Below are 16,739 nucleotides of genomic sequence, written 5' to 3'. Positions count from 1 at the left end.
ATTCCGCAGTTTCTTCTCACATGACTTTGGCACATGCAACTGCCTTCTCTTAGTGGATGAGAAACCGTGTGGAGTTTTTGTCTAGGCGGGACTGAACACCTCGCCAGATCTTCATGTGACTGAGCAGTTTGTGGTCTCCATACACCAGACTACCTGCAACAAGGCAATATTAAGCAGTAGAGTAACGTATTGCACTGTAGCTATGTTTGCATAGGAAAAACAAAATATGCACTGAAAGGTACGTGTTCCTGGGATGCTTTTCAAATCTTGATTTTCAATCGTGGGTGGATCATAACTTTAGTAGTAAAAAATCATTTCAAACTCACTTACCTGTTTACAGTCAAACGAATAAACACTGTAAACAAAATCTGATAATGTAGATTTAGGCATCTTTATTTCATAACATACTCAACACTGAGTCCGGTGTTAACTAATTCCAAAGTAAACAAGTCTTTATTTCCATGCGAGAATGGAAACCTAGACGGCATCAAATGGAAGAATAGGTTTAAATAAAATGTCATTTTAAGTTCATCAAAACAGCGGTGAGCAGGTTGTAGAACTGTGCACAAGATTTCAGGGCCAGTAGAACAGTTCACTTGCTCTGAAATGTGCAAGTTGATGAAACTGGGATGATTCTTGGTAATCCATTGGTTGGACTAAGGAAGGCATATCCATAGCACCAGTCTTCTACTAAAAGTGCTGAAGGACACTTCGCTGACTCCTCTTTACTGCCTCATGGAAAATGAAGGATTAGAGCACAGGAAGCATCAGAAAAATTCATAAGTCAGTTTGTTGTTGAAATTACTATAAGTATTTCCGAGCCACATAGTTCAATATTCCTCCTTGCTTATAGAATGTGATTTCTGCTTCTTTATCAAAGGCGGCAGTGACACTGAATAACTTTCCACTGGTTGTCTGAAAGGAGACAAATGAAAAAAAGTTAGTGTGTTTGAGCACTGTCAGAAGCTTATAAACCGGGCTGGGCAGGAGGGACGATTGCCCTGGGCACCATGGTTTATTGCAGGGATGGGGGGGGGGGGGGGGGGCACCTTGATCCTAAACCTAAGGGAAGGGGGGGGGGGGGGGGGGGAATTTGGCATCCTTGCCCTGGGTGCTGGGTGACCTTGTCCCGGCTCTGCTTATAAATCAGAGTTGCCCTAAACTTTAAAAAAAAAAAAAAAAGACTGCAAGTTCATGTATAATAAAGTTTCCATTCATATTAGGCTTTTGTATGTCTAATGTAAACATTTTTGGTGGAGATAACTAGTACAGAATAGGGCTGCAACTACGTCGACGTGCGTAAAAGGCGTCGAAGCGTCAACACGTGACGTCACACGCCCCCCCTGGCCGGACGCAGCGACGCTTTAAGCATTCCCGACCGGGTGAAATTCTCCCCCCCCCCCCCCCCCCCGGCTCTGTCCACACCGATGTCGGAGACAAGAGGACCATTAATACCTGAGGAGCTGTTCAGGGTGAGCGCTGACCGTCTCCAGCACCCCCGTACTCCGCCACAGCTTCTGCCGCAACACCTTCGCCATCCTCCCCGATCACCCAGGTACTCAGAGATGTCATATGTGCGGTGCTACACCAGATGTGTCCCTTCCAAACCCTTCCGGCCAGAAACTCAAACCCCCACATTTGAGTTCTGCATAGCAATGGTTGCTTCCAATTTCTGGTATTCACATTTTCCATTTCCTGCTATAAAATGGTCAGCCTCATTTGTTTTAAAAACCAAGTGAAAAAAAAGTTTACATTTTTTTCAGGTTTGCTTTTGTTCGTATTAATAAAGTTGTGGTTGAAGTTTGAAACAAAGATGGCGGCTTGTACTGTACTGTGGCGGCTTGTAATGGTCTGTACTAGGTGGGAGGGCTTACTGAGGGGTCTGTACTGGGAGGGGGCTTACTGAGGGGTCTGTGCTGGGAGGGGGGCTTACTGAGGGGTCTGTACTGGGAGGGGGGCTTACTGAGGGGTCTGTATTAATTACAGGATTAATTAAAGCATTAAAAAATTAAATTAAGCAAAAAAAAATAAAAATAATCCTTAGATTAGTCAACTAATCGTAAAAATAATCAATAGATTAGTCGACAGACAAATTAATCGTTAGTTGCAGCCCTAGTACAGAAAAAAAAATAATACTGATTCATGGGAAACAAGGCTTGCAGTAGTTCAATAACTATTTCATTTCAGAAGCTCATTCTAAATTTATGCAATATAAATCTACACCTAAGCAATATACTGTAAAAGAAAATTATCTGGTGAAAAATAGATCTTATCGCAGTGGAAAACAACATCCAATTATTAATAAATATGAAAGAATGCAAAGTCTGTTTATAAAAAATACACTCAAATATGTACCTTGACTTCCACTGTGTCATCAGGAGCCAAACTGGCAGGAATAGAAATCGAATACTGCTCTTTTCCTGAAAGGCCGAGTGATTCGGCACTGTCTCCAGGTAAGAACTGAAAAGGAGCGATGCCAATACCAACCAACTGGTCTTTGTGGATCTTCTCATAACTTTCAGCTATGACAGCCCGGACACCCTGTTGTAGATGACAAATGTTAGGAAGAACACTCAGTTTGTCCTGACTTTCAAACATACCTTAAAAGTGTATATGTGTTTTAATGGGTAAAAATCTGAAATCCAGCTGTCTTGGGGAGAACAGGTAAGGTGTATAACCTCACTTTCTAATCTAACTTCAGCTTCATTTTCATGTTTTCTCACCTGATACAGTATGTGCAATTTTCTGTATGAAACAGTGTACAACCCCATAAATAACTAGTTAATATGACAAGACTCTCAAACTAGCATGCCTGACCTCCAATATAAACTATCCATATTCTAAAAAAACTCCAAAATTTAGAACATCTGAAAACATACCAGCAAAAATGGTCCTTTGGCTGCCCAATCTCTTGAGTTTCCTGATCCATACTTTTTGCCAGCTATAATAATAAGTGGAATATCTGCTTTTTGGTAAAGTTCTGCAGCATCAAATACATCCATCTGCAACATAATACCCAATTAGCATATTAGTTTAAAAATAAATTGTTATGCGTGCAAAATAAAAGCACTATACAGTTCCTATTACCTATGCAAAGCATTATATGGTTCCTTTGCAGAGGCAAAGCATATAATGCAAACACAAATCAGACACAAGACAGCAGATAAACAAGTAAAAAAACAAACCTAAATGCATGAACATATATGTCTCTAGTACCCACCATCTGTCCAGTTGGAAAATGAATGGTCTTAGGCCCCGTTTTTCCAACAAGTTTATTTTGAAGCTTCATGTTTGCAAATGTGCCTCTAGTCATCACTGCATCGTTGCCTCTTCGGGCTCCATATGAATTAAACTCCCTGGGTGCTAGGCTTCAAGAATTGATAAACAATGGGTTTGTCACAACATGAAATCCAACTAGCACAGACATTAAATAAATTCAGAATATTACACAAAGTACAACACTCAACATAACTCACTTCCTTTGAGCCAAGTACTTGGCTGCTGAACTGGCACGAGGGATGCTTCCTGCAGGAGAAATATGATCAGTAGTCACTGAATCTCCTAAATAAAGCAGCACGTGGGCTTTCTCAATTGGCTGAAGAGGTGCTGGGATGTTGTCCTAAAAAAATAAATGGAAAAAAAAAAAACACACTCAAAATTCTGCACAGGAAGATAGGACGCATGAGTTGATGTATGTGAAGGGAGAGAAGGTTTTTTTTTAATGAACAGGTAGCAAATTCATACTTTGACAGAAAGCATACATGCAGCTAAATTTAAAAAGAGAAATAAAGCAGTCACAATAATAATCAAAAAAAAAAAAAAACAATACTGAAGCCAAACACGGTTAGTTTGCCTTTAAATAGGTAAGAACAGGCACTGAACTGCACAGCTGAAAATCCATAGATCACAGTTATAAAATAAATAATAATAATAATAATAATACAGCAAGATTAAAAAGGTTCTTTTTGTAGAATTTAAAGGGTAAGTAAACTTTAAAAAAATAAATGTGTTTTGTTTTTTTACATGTACAAAAATGTGCACTTATTTTATTTTATAGTTGGAGCCTGGAAAGCATTGCACCAGTGATCAGATCGCTGATGCCATGAATGTCTCCTGCACACTGTCAGTGTATCTGTATGTCTGTACACCTCAAACAGGTAAGCCAATACTCCCCGACAGGAAGACTCAAAGAAAAAACATAGCGCTCCACAGCGCCGTTGTAGCTTATTGAGAACTACAAGCAGACAACCGCTAAAGGATGTCGGGGATTGAAGTTCATTCAGGCACACAGAGCTGTGTGTAAAAATTGCTGCAGCCACGTGGGTTGAGCCCCACACTGCCATGCTGTTTTCAAACAGTGACAGCTAGTACGGGGAACTTACTGGCGGCGGCTGCAGCACCTTGAAAATGTTACATGTTTCACCCTAAAATCTGGAGGAACGTGTAACATGTTCCCAAAGGTGAACTCCTCTTTTAACAGGTTGCTGATCGGTCACCTTCACTCCCAAAAACCAGATGGCATGCTGATAAATGTAGTTCTAAAGCTTTAAATTGCAAGGTTCTCCTTGTACCCATTTATCTCACAAGACGTGCATAAAGCCTGGTTATCCACCTGCTGTTGATTTAATTTTCTTTACACCCAGTCCCAGCCATCTCCATTTTTATTTAAAGTAGTTGTAAAGCCTAAAGTTTTACCTTAATGCATTCTCTGCATTAAAGTCAAAAACCTTTACGATGCAGCTCCCCTCCCCTAAATACTCACCTGAGCCCAATCTCAGTCCGTGCGCTCTCTCCCTCCTCACTGAATTCAGTGAGAGCATCGGGAGACATTGCCTCCCGCTGCTGTCAATCAAATCCAGTGACGAGGGAGCAGGGCTGCGCCGAACTGTGTGTGTCAATAGATGTACAGAGCGCGGCGCAAGAGCAAACCTGCACGAGTACCCCCCCAGCAAGCCGCTTGCTAGGGGGGAGGAGTACTAGAAGGCATAAGGAGCCAGGCGTGCCGGAGGGGGACTGCTCTGTGCAAAACTAATGCACAGAGCAGGTAAGTATAATATGCTTCTTTTTTTGTAAGAAGACTTTAATATCAAAGCTCTATTAAGCCCTCATTCAGGCATTGCCTGAGCAACAGCTGGTGTTTGTAGTGCCAAGCCCCTCCAAAGTTTCCTAGTGTCCATGACTCTCCATGAGACTCAGAGATTCTAAAAGGTTCCTTTAGCTGTAACCCCCCCCCCCCCCCTTTCTAAGTGCCTTCACAAGTGTCTTCCAAGCCAATTCAGTGTAGTCTCCAGACTTCTAGGTTCATCCAGCCTGTGTGTGTTTCTGTCTGTAACATGTATCCTTGTCTCCTCTGAGCATTCCATCATACTTCTGCTTCTCTTGTGTACCTCTGACTTCTTGCAGCCTTCCGGCACCTCTGTGATCCCCAGTGAGTTTCAGCCTGCCTTTCTTATTATCGGTACATGTACACCAGTTTGTTTCTGTGTATTCCTAGTCTGTTTCTTGCTCTGTGTCTCCATGCACTACTGCCTGCTTATAGCGATTCCTGTCAGTCTCTGTGCATTAGTAAATCACATCAATTCCAATCCCAAATGCCTCTGTGTGTCCTTGTACTCGTGCCAGCTTGAGCTGTACTACCTACTGACCTGTGATCCCAGAATCTCAGCCCTGCAAGGGACTCTCACCTGTGGTCCTTGGCTTAGGCAAGTTAGAAGGCCGAAATTTGGGGACTATCTGCAGTGCAGCCTATTTCCACCTTCAGGGGCTCTGAAAACGACAAGGCAGTTCCTTAGATTCTGTGCCTTGGCCCTTCCAAAGGGCCTTCATTTTCACTGTATAGGTGAACTCCCCCATTAGTACCATCAGGTATTCTCCCTGTCCTAGACTCCTGTGTATCTGCAGTCTCTGGGACTCTTGTCTCCTAGTGAGCCCTGTGCTGCAAGCCTCCTTTACTAATACTCCTACCTTCCTGCAATGCCCGCACCCATGCACAGACCAGCACTAGCCACCTTTTTATTCCCGAGACCAGTATTCCATGCTTTCCCAAATCCTCATCTCGTGTGTTCCTATACTGTAGCCTGCATAGGTGCGGCCTCTGAGCACATCTCCAGTGTACAAGCTGCAGCGAGGTTTCATATTCCCTGAACATATGCGACAGTTGCTACATACAACAGCCACATTTTTCAAACAATTTACAGATCATTCCCCATGTCATTAGGCCTAGACAAGCATAATCTCCAGAAGGAAGTTTAAGCATTGTGGACAACCAATGCTCCTGCAAAATCTGCCAGGACTTTGTTCATATCGGACATCATTCCAAGTGAATGCAACCTAAGAGCAATACCAATGAACAAAGGCTACAGTGTCAATAGGGGCTCCAGTCATCTGAAGTTTTGATATGCTTTTTTTTTTACAAAAAGAAGTTTTGATATACTTACTAGTTTGTGGAAAAAAGGTGGACTTCTGATATAGGTGGATCTGTAATCCCAAGGGAATAAAGTGCTTTCAGGTGCATCAAGAAGGTTCCACCTAGTATTCTGCTTCTAAAAGATAAATAAATATTTAGAATTTTATCAGCCAATATATAAGAATGTTCATACAAAAATACAGCAACAGTCATTGTAAAATACTAAAAATCCTCTGTTACTCAGATTAACATCAAGCTGTGCTTAAAGACTCATGCACACTGTCATACAGGGGATCTACTTCACAGCCTGCGTAATGTCTCTCCTGAGACCTACAGCCACCCATAGGGAAGAATTAGAAGATGCGTCTGTATGTGGTTTTTCGCCAGAAGTTGTATAGAGCACCCTTATGCCCACTGACATGTGCTCTGAACGCAGATAGTGTGCAATTAGAGCATGTCAGTGTGCATGTGGGTGTTTTACACAACCCACACGGTATAACTGCCTACAGCTAGATCTTATAAATCATCTCAATGGACAGCTGTACACAGAAACAGCGAGTCCCGGGAGTCATTGAAAAAGAATCTACACGCTGTACAGTCATGTCCAACAAGCCAAAGACTGTCCTTTTGTACCTCGATTTTAACTTTTAATTCTTTGAACATAGATGGAATGACTACATTTTCCTCCACTTGTAGAACCTCCTCACGGCTAGGCCAAATGTCCCGCAGAAAGATCTTCTTACCTTGAGCATTCTCCCCTAATACAAACACAAATAGAAATAATGAACTTTCTCACAAATTATGTGGCTATCTGCATATACATTGGATCCAATATTCATATCTGAAATATGGTTGTGCTCTAAAGGGAAACTGTACCCTGTAAAGTCCAACAATGATCAAACTACCATCCTTTTATTCATTTCTATGGGCTACGCAGGGGTAGTACAATGGGAGGTAACTTTTGACACTTATGTGTATACATACAGTAATGCTTAAACGTTTAATGAGGTTTTCGTTAACCAGGCGGTAAATGAGCCATTTATAGCTTTTCATTACTGTACATTGACACTTGCTCAACAGGACCCCCAGTTTAACCTCCTGCTAATGACATTATTGGTCTCAGTGCAGGAACAAATGAACACCGGTGTGTATGCGCAGTAATTACGTAATTCCAGCACCCACTAATCAAGTTTGTAGAAAATTTTTTGGAAGATTGGGAAGGAAGGATTTTCCAGGCACATAAATTACTTAAAAAACAAATTTATTCAAATTACATAACACATAATATTGAAAAGGGAAAGCAAATGATCACAAAACAAAATGTGAAAAATGTAATAAAATTGACTGAAACCAAAATTGGCTAAACAGTCAAGTAAGTAACATACAGCAGTTCTACTCGATATAGTCATACACAGTTGAATACTATGGGTCATAAATTGCGACTATATATACACATGTTTATATACTTAAGTAATGGTGACAAAGAGTAGTAAGTCGATTGCTCGAATTGCTCAACATGTTTCGAATCATGTAAAGGCTTCGTCTGGAGCCTGCTTGTAATTAGAATGGTTAATTCTGTGTATTTGTTATGCAGGACACACGTCACCGCAGAAACATGGTAGTTAGTAACGAAGGGACATTCATGGATAGGTACAGAGCTCGATATTAAAAAGGAAGGACTAGCCCAGGGGTAGTAAAGCCTGGGTGCCACCAAACATTGCACTATGGAAGCATATCTCCATGCATTTAGTGGAAAAAAGCCAGCAAAGTATACCAGCAGGTAATGGTGTATCAATGTCCTTGTATCGGCTCTGTCCTATACCTCCATGATGTCCACTCCGGATGGGGAACCGCCGCCATTGGTATTCAACTGTGTATGACTATATCGAGTAGAACTGCTGTATGTTACTTACTTGACTGTTTAGCCAATTTTGGTTTCAGTCAATTTTATTACATTTTTCACATTTTGTTTTGTGATCATTTGCTTACCCTTTTCAATATTATGTGTTATGTAATTTGAATAAAATTGTTTTTTAAGTAATTTATGTGCCTGGAAAATCCTTCCTTCCCAATCTTCCAAAAATTTTTCTATGTAGTAAATTCTAGGATTGGCACGTTCAATATTAAACTTATATGCTCAGATTGCTGCTATCTGATGGCATTTTCACTGAACACTAATCAAGTTCGCTAAAGATGCCGAACCCAAAGGAAGTCTGGGTAAAGAGGTCAGGGCGAGAGAGCTTGTGAACATCACCTTACTGGAGGGAAAGCAAGTATTGGTGACTTTAGTAATATTTTATTTACTTTCCCCGTAAAGCAGCACAATTTCTCACTCTCTCTGGTAATAGCCATTACATAAAAATGCCACACAAGGTTGACAGACTTTCTCCAAAATGACGATGTCTTCAGGTTATCTACAGCAACCAACTCTGTCCCACACAGAGCACTTCTGTCATCTGACCTCTCCAAAAGCTGAACGTACCCAATGAAACCTTTCAAGAAGTTTAAAGTTTTCCTGCCTAACAATAACTAGCCTAAAAACATCACCCCCTTTCTGCTACCTATGCTGACTAACCTTTGAAAAAGAAAAGTGTGCATACTTCCCTATTTTCAGCCTGTTCCAGGGCAGTCACATGGTCCCCTATGTCTGTCAGTGGCAGCTGCAGGAAACAGGATAGAACGCTCCCCAATGGCTGCCGTTTCCAGGAGTGGTGACGTCATACATAGGCTCTTATGTCCCAGTCATTGTCTGCGCTCCCTCCTCTCCCATGCAGCTGCTGCTGACTGACACAGGGGTGCCAACCAAGTGACTGGAACAGAATGGGCTAAAAAAAAAAAATAAGGCAAGTATACACATTTTTTTTTTTTACACATTAATTAGCATAAGTAGCAGGAGGGGGAAGGAGACATTAACATACTTTAATAATAATATGCAACTTGAACACCAGTGTATGCCTTAAGTACATTTTTTTTTAATCCACGTGACCGTGGCCATTGGAGTAAGTGCTGGCCGCATTTGTTTTTACAGCTGTTTTACATTATATACTTGTGAACAATTTATGTGATCCAAGAGCTTTGATAAATACTACAATATATGCTGCATTTTTTGTTCCTGGTGGTGAGCATTTCTCTATTAGGACAGATACCATGCAGCTCCATCTGAAAGGGTGGATTGCACATATAGGTTAATTACCATTAGTCTTTTGGTATAGGCTAATTACCATTAGTCTTCTGGTATAGGCTAATTACCATTAGTCTTCTGGTATAGGCTAATTACCACTAGTCTTCTGGTATAGGCTAATTGCCACTAGTCTTCTGGTATAGGCTAAATGCCATTAGTTTTCTGGTATAGGCTAATTACCATTAGTCTTCTGGTATAGGCTAATTACCATTAGTCTTCTGGTATAGGCTAATTGCCATTAGTTTTCTGGTATAGGCGAATTACCATTAGTCTTCTGGTATAGGCTAATTACCACTAGTCTTCTGGTATAGGCTAATTACCATTAGTCTTCTGGTATAGGCTAATTACCATTAGTCTTCTGGTATAGGCTAATTACCATTAGTCTTCTGGTCAGTGGAAAGTGGTGGAGGATTTGCACCATTGGATTTATGTATTGAACTGCACACTATTTTCTTCTTGTTTCATTGCACTAAGCACTTTATTAAGGAGAGTGTGAACACGTGCCGTATTTTTGGAACGTGGACTATTTATATGGACTCTCACTTTTGGATGATTTAACTAAGCACCTTCATTTGAACGCTTTAATTTAATTGATTCATTTGTGTCATTTTAAGTACTATAATAAAGTAGACGAAGAATTGGTACATGCACTGTAACATTTATTTTCTGGCACTGGACTGTTTATTATAGCTTTAGTAGGGTGGTCACCCATTGAGTGCCAACTGCCTTCCTTTTATCTTCATTTCTGTTTTTTGTTCACTGGCAAGTTGAGTGCTCGTCGTTTCTTTTTACATTTTGTTCATACTTTGCATGACCTATTGAGGAATCTTGATCACATGATGGCAGAAGTTACATGTTCAAGCTGGAAAGGGGCAATTTCCATGAATGCAGTAAAGTGTACATTGCAGATAATAACATTTGTAAGGCCTGCAGTCTGCACTTCTATAATCTCACAAGGTGCCACATACAGCTCTGTGTGTAGCATGCTGCTTCGGCTATCATTTACACATGAAGCAGATGTACCAACTATGTGTTTTAGAAATATGCATATTATTCAATTATTATAGGCTCACCCAAAGCGTCTGTTTGCAGATCTATGTTTACAGTGCCTGCCAGAGCATAAGCAATAACCAAAGGTGGAGAAGCCAGGTAATTGGCACGAATGCAACTGCACCGACTGCCTTCAAAGTTCTTGCTTCCCGAAAAAACGCCACATGCTACCAATTCCCCCTGAAAGTTAAAATGAATAGAAATTTCAGAATATCGAACATTCAAGTTTTTCAAATATATCTTTAGAATTTAAAAAACACAAAGTCAACATACCTCTTTAATAGCAGAGAAAATTTCCTCTGGTATAGGACTGGAGCTGCCCACACATCTTGAACATCCATAACCAGTAATGTCAAACCTGGATCAGAGAATGAACAGGGATATATATTTAAGTGCTTTGTTCCCTAATGAATAGATATGCACTTGTCTCTACAGATGTGCATGTCAATGTTGGTTGGTCTGATGCAGGACCCTCTATTTACTGCCAATGAGATCACAAAATTTAAAGTATAACTAAAATAAACACTTTTTTTTTTAGTTTAGGATAGAGTGGAGGGGGATTAGAATGTCTGTCAGTTTTTATTATTGTCTGTGCCCCTGTTAACCACTTCAGCTCTAGAAGATTATACCCCCTTCCTGACCATTTTTTTGCGATACGGCACTGCGTTGCTTAAACTGATAATTGCCTGGTTGTGCGACACTGTACCCAATTAAAATTGATGCATTTTTTTCCCACAAATAGAGCTTTCTTTTAGTGGTATTCGATCACCTCTGCAATTTTTTTTTTTTGGCGCCCTGCTGCATATATGTGGTGGGCAGTCCTGAACTGGTTAAGGAGATTCACCCTATTTGTCCAGTTTACCATTATCGATGAAAGTGAAAGTAAAGGAAAATTCTAAATTGTGGGTCGTCCCCAGAAAAGTAAAACCTTCCAATGGGTACACTAGTTCTGGTGATAAAGTGGACCCCAACGAATTCCCTTAATTTTCAGGGACTTCCTCTCACTTCCGATTTGGCTATGGGACAGGAAGTGAATGGAAATCTCCACAATGGGACAATGGAAATCTCCACAATGGGACACAGATGGTGAAGAAAATCTGACAGGAGTTATAACCCCCCCCCCCCGCCTTATCCAAAATGAAAAAAAATATATATAATTTTTGTAAGAACTTACCATACAATTATTTTCTCTGAGTCCTCTGACAGTCGCCGCCCATCCATTTAGCCTTCACTATTGGGTAATGACGCCCTCTGCAGGAGTAAGCTAGGCAGTTTTAAATGTTAATAAAAAACGTTTCTATACTTAGACACACCTCTAGGGGGCCGTCCCCAGCCATTATCCTGATCCAGTTACCACTTGTCCTCAGTTTGTAGCAAGCGGTATCGGAAGGCAATAACTTCCAGATCCAAAAAAAAACAGAGGGGCGGGGGCGGCAACTGTCAGAGGACTCAGAGAAAATAATTTTATGGTAAGTTCTTACAAAAATTCTATTTTCTCTTCCTTCCTCTGACAGTCGCCACCCATCCATTTTGCCTTCAACTATTGGGACGTCCCAAAGCAGCGCAGGTGTGGTGGGTGGGAAGACGCAACCAACTGAAAGGTAACGAAAAAAACACCCCAAGGAAGAGACAGATAAAAACAGGTCTCTGCAAACAACCGCCGCACTCAAAACCATGCGGCCAAAAGGAAGCATCAGAGGATGCCAGTACATCAATTCTGCAGAATTGTGTGAAAGTGTGCACAGACGACCAGGTCGCCGCATTGCACACCTGAGCCACAGAAGCCTGATGGCGAAAAACCCAAGAGGCACTGACAGCTCTAGCAGAATGGGCCTTTACAGGGAAAGGAGGAACCTGACCCTTGATGGAATAGGCCTGAACAATCGTCTGTCTGATCCACTTAGAAATGGTCGCCGCGGATGCAGCAGAGCCCTTCCAAGGTCCCTCAGGAAGAACAAACAGGGAATCAGACTTCCGAAGAGAGTCCGTGGTAGAAAGGGAAACCCTGATCGCCCAAGACCACATCCAAGGAATGCAAAGCCACCTCCTTGGGATGCTTGGGTTTCGCACAAAGCGAAGGCAACACAATATCCTCATTGAGGTGGAAAGACGAGACCACCTCGGGAACAAAAGACCGATAGGGTCGCAGAACCACTATATCCCCATGAATCACCAAATAAGGGGAACGGCAAGACAAAGTCGCCAGTTCAGACACTCTGCAAGCAGACGTGATAGCTACCATAAAAGCAACTTTCTGGAACAACACAGACAGAGGAATCTCTCTGATGTTCTCAAAGGGAGGTCGTTGTAACACAGACCACACCAAATTCAGGTCCCAGGGAGGCAAGGGAGCCTTCCTGGGGGGAGCCAGATGCTGCACCCCTTGAATAAAAGTGCAAATCAAAGAATTAGTCACCAAGGGACGCTGGAAAAAAGACGGCCAAGGCCGACAACTGACCCTTTATCGTGGTCAGCTCCAAACGCTGATCCACCCCTTCCTTCAGGAAGGCCAAAACCTTCCCCACCAAGAAGGAGCGAGGATGGAAACCATGCTACTCGCACCCGGCAATATACGCTGTCCAGGTGTGATGACAAATCATTCTAGAAGAAGCTTTACGAGCCTTCAACAAGGTAGGGATGACCGCATGCGGAAGTCCCCTATCACTCAAGACCTGGCTTACAACAGCCACGCCGTGAAAGCCAGAGACTGTAAAGCAGGATGGAAGATCAGCCCTTGAGACAGAAGATAGTCTCTAAGCGGAAGCCACCAGGGAGGTTCGACGACCATCTGAACGATGTCCGCGTACCAGGACCGACGCGTCCAGTCTGGGGCCACCAGAATGACCTGATCCGTTCAGACGCCAACCTGTGGAGGAACCTGGACGACCGCTGAATCAGAGGGAAGGCATACATCAGCCGATACCGGTGCCAAGGCACCACCAATGCATCCATGGCGTCCGCTAGAGGATCGCGGGTTCTGGCCACGAACCTTCCCACCTTTTTGTTGAGATGGGACGCAAACATATCCACATCTGGAGTCCCTCACCGGGCACACAGGAGGCGAAATACCTACGGATGAAGGGACCATTCTCCCCGGTCCAAGATCTGGCGACTCAGATAGTCCACCTGCCAGTTCTCCACACCCGGAATGTGAACCGCCGAAATCGCCGGAACGTGCGATTTGGCCCAAGACAGGATCTCGGCCACTTCCTTGGCCGCTCAGGCACTCTTGGTGCCCCCTTGGTGATTGATATAAGCCACAGCCGTGGCGTTGTTTGTCTGTACCCGAACGGACACCTCGAAGTCGAGATGACCAACGGAACAGACAGAGCTTGATTGCTCGGAGCTCCAAGACGTTTATCGGCAAGGAAACCACCTCTGCCAACCACGTCTGGTGGAAAAAAAAAAAAAAAAAAAAAAACAGAAAACCGAGAAGCTAGGTCCCCGCAAGGAAAAAGCTAGCCTACTCCTAACGCTAGGCAGCATAAAGCTGAGGACCAGTGGTAACTGGATCAAGATAATGGCTGGGGACGGCCCCCTAGGGGTGTGTCTAAGTATAGAAAAGTTTTTTATTAACATTTAAAACTGCCTAGCTTACTCCTGCAGAGGGCGCCATTACCCAATAGTGAAGGCTAAATGGATGGGCAGCGACTGTCAGAGGACGTAAGAGAAAAAAAGTTTTGCTAAACTACTTTAAAGTATAATTCCAGCCAAAAGGTTTCCTTTTAGGAGTGAAGAAAGGTTACAACTCCTCACATGTTTACACTGCTGTTTGTACCATAGGGGACATTTGCTTTATGACACTATCATTGGGACATGTCATTTTCCAAAAACTGTGTATATATATATATATATATATATATATATATATATATATATATATATATATATATATATATACACACATACATACATACATACACACACATATATACACACACACTGTATATACAGTGGGTACGGAAAGTATTCAGACCCCCTTACATTTTTCACTCTTTGTTATATTACAGCCATTTGCTATAATCATTTAAGTTCATTCTTCTTCCTCGTGAATGTACACATAGCACCCCATACTGACAGAAAAACACAGAATTGTTGACATTGTTGCAGATTTATTAAAAAAGAAAAACTGAAATATCACATGGTCCTAAGTATTCAGACCCTTTGCTCAGTATTTAGTAGAAGCCCCCTTTTGATCTAATACAGCCAGGAGTCTTTTTGGGAAAGATGCAACAAGTCTTTCACACCTGGATTTGGGGATCCTCTGCCATTCCTCCTTGCAGATCCTCTCCAGTTCTGTCAGGTTGGATGGTAAACGTTGGCGGACAGCCATTTTTAGGTCTCTCCAGAGATGCTCAATTGGGTTTAAGTCAGGGCTCTGGCTGGGCCATTCAAGAACAGTCACGGAGTTGTTGTGAAGCCACTCCTTCGTTATTTTAGCTGTGTGCTTAGGGTCATTGTCTTGTTGGAAGGTAAACCTTCGGCCCAGTCTGAGGTCCAGAGCACTCTGGAGAAGGTTTTTGTCCAGGATATCCCTGTACTTGGCCGCATTCATCTTTCCCTCGATTGCAACCAGTCGTCCTGTCCCTGCAGCTGAAAAACACCCCCACAGCATGATGCTGCCACCACCATGCTTCACTGTTGGGACTGTATTGGACAGGTGATGAGCAGTGCCTGGTTTTCTCCACACATACCGCTTAGAATTAAGGCCAAAAAGTTCTATTTTGGTCTCATCAGACCAGAGAATCTTATTTCTCACCATCTTGGAGTCCTTCAGGTGTTTTTTTAGCAAACTCCATGCGGGCTTTCATGTGTCTTACACTGAGGAGAGGCTTCCGCCGGGCCACTCTGCCATAAAGCCCCGACTGGTGGAGGGCTGCACTGATGGTTGACTTTCTACAACTTTCTCCCATCTCCTGACTGCATCTCTGGAGCTCAGCCACAGTGATCTTTGGGTTCTTCTTTACCTCTCTCACCAAGGCTCTTCTCCCCCGATAGCTCAGTTTGGCCGGACGGCCAGCTCTAGGAAGGGTTATGGTCGTCCCAAACGTCTTCCATTTGAGGATTATGGAGGCCACTGTGCTCTTAGGAACCTTAAGTGCAGCAGAAATCTTTTTGTAACCTTGGCCAGATCTGTGCCTTGCCACAATTCTGTCTCTGAGCTCTTCAGGCAGTTCCTTTGACCTCATGATTCTAATTTGCTCTGACATGCATTGTGATCTGGAAGGTCTTATATAGACAGGTGTGTGGCTTTCCTAATCAAGTCCAATCAGTATAATCACACAGCTGGACACAAATGAAGGTGTAGAACCATCTCAAGGATGATCAGAAGAAATGCAAAGCACCTGAGTTAAATATATGAGTGTCACAGCAAAGGGTCTGAATACTTAGGACCATGTGATATTTCAGTTTTTCTTTTTTAATAAATCTGCAACAATGTCAACAATTCTGTGTTTTTCTGTCAGTATGGGGTGCTATGTGTACATTCACGAGGAAGAAGAATGAACTTAAATGATTTTAGCAAATGGCTGCAATATAACAAAGAGTGAAAAATGTAAGGGGGTCTGAATACTTTCCGTACCCACTGTGTATATGTGTATATATATATATATATATATATATATATATATATATATATATATATATTTATTGGGGGGGTGAAATTACATTAACATACAGATAAATGGGTGCTAAGAGAAGCAAAGTGTATATTTGAAACTAAAACCAAGTAATAGATTCAAGACAACTTCCCACCAGATCCCAAGGAATAATTAACATGGGACAGGCTCCAATCTTGAAGCTGTGTTTCATTTTTTTTTTTCTTAAGTATGATGTTAAGCAAAAGAAATTACTTACCCTAATTTGTTCAAGAAATTCAACACACCACTAGCAGTGAGGTAATGAGTAACGGTACCACTTCCAGGAGACATGCTTGTGTTTATATAAGGCTTCACCTTGAGTCCTGCTTCTACAGCTTTCTTCGCTAAAAGCCCTATCAGAAAGAAGGCTACATGTTAACCTGCTGTACCTTAATTAAGATTATTACTAAGTAGTAATTTTATTATAGTTCATTATACAAAATAAATAGGAAAATAAGAGGCA

The 16,739-nt window shown here is 42.1% G+C and overlaps 1 protein-coding gene across 1 annotated transcript in view; it reads right to left on the bottom strand.

Moving 5' to 3' along the window:
* Positions 1-526: 526 nt before the first annotated feature.
* Positions 527-16,739, bottom strand: part of IREB2 (iron responsive element binding protein 2) — a 64,170-nt gene continuing 47,957 nt past the window's right edge. The window contains exons 14-23 of the mRNA XM_082255899.1: positions 16,494-16,629; positions 10,911-10,995; positions 10,661-10,817; positions 7,040-7,164; positions 6,438-6,542; positions 3,477-3,619; positions 3,221-3,368; positions 2,880-3,002; positions 2,356-2,541; positions 527-915 (exon numbers count right to left, since the gene is read on the bottom strand). Coding sequence (XP_082112025.1) covers positions 805-915; positions 2,356-2,541; positions 2,880-3,002; positions 3,221-3,368; positions 3,477-3,619; positions 6,438-6,542; positions 7,040-7,164; positions 10,661-10,817; positions 10,911-10,995; positions 16,494-16,629 — 1,319 coding nt within the window. The 3' untranslated portion in view covers positions 527-804. The remainder of the gene's footprint in view (positions 916-2,355; positions 2,542-2,879; positions 3,003-3,220; positions 3,369-3,476; positions 3,620-6,437; positions 6,543-7,039; positions 7,165-10,660; positions 10,818-10,910; positions 10,996-16,493; positions 16,630-16,739) is intronic.

The sequence above is a fragment of the Pelophylax lessonae genome (genome assembly GCF_965119305.1).
Source record: "Pelophylax lessonae genome assembly, chromosome: 4".
Classification (NCBI taxonomy): Eukaryota; Metazoa; Chordata; class Amphibia; order Anura; family Ranidae; genus Pelophylax; species Pelophylax lessonae.
Note: the sequence above shows the minus strand (reverse complement) of the source record. Positions and strands in the feature narration are given on the sequence as shown.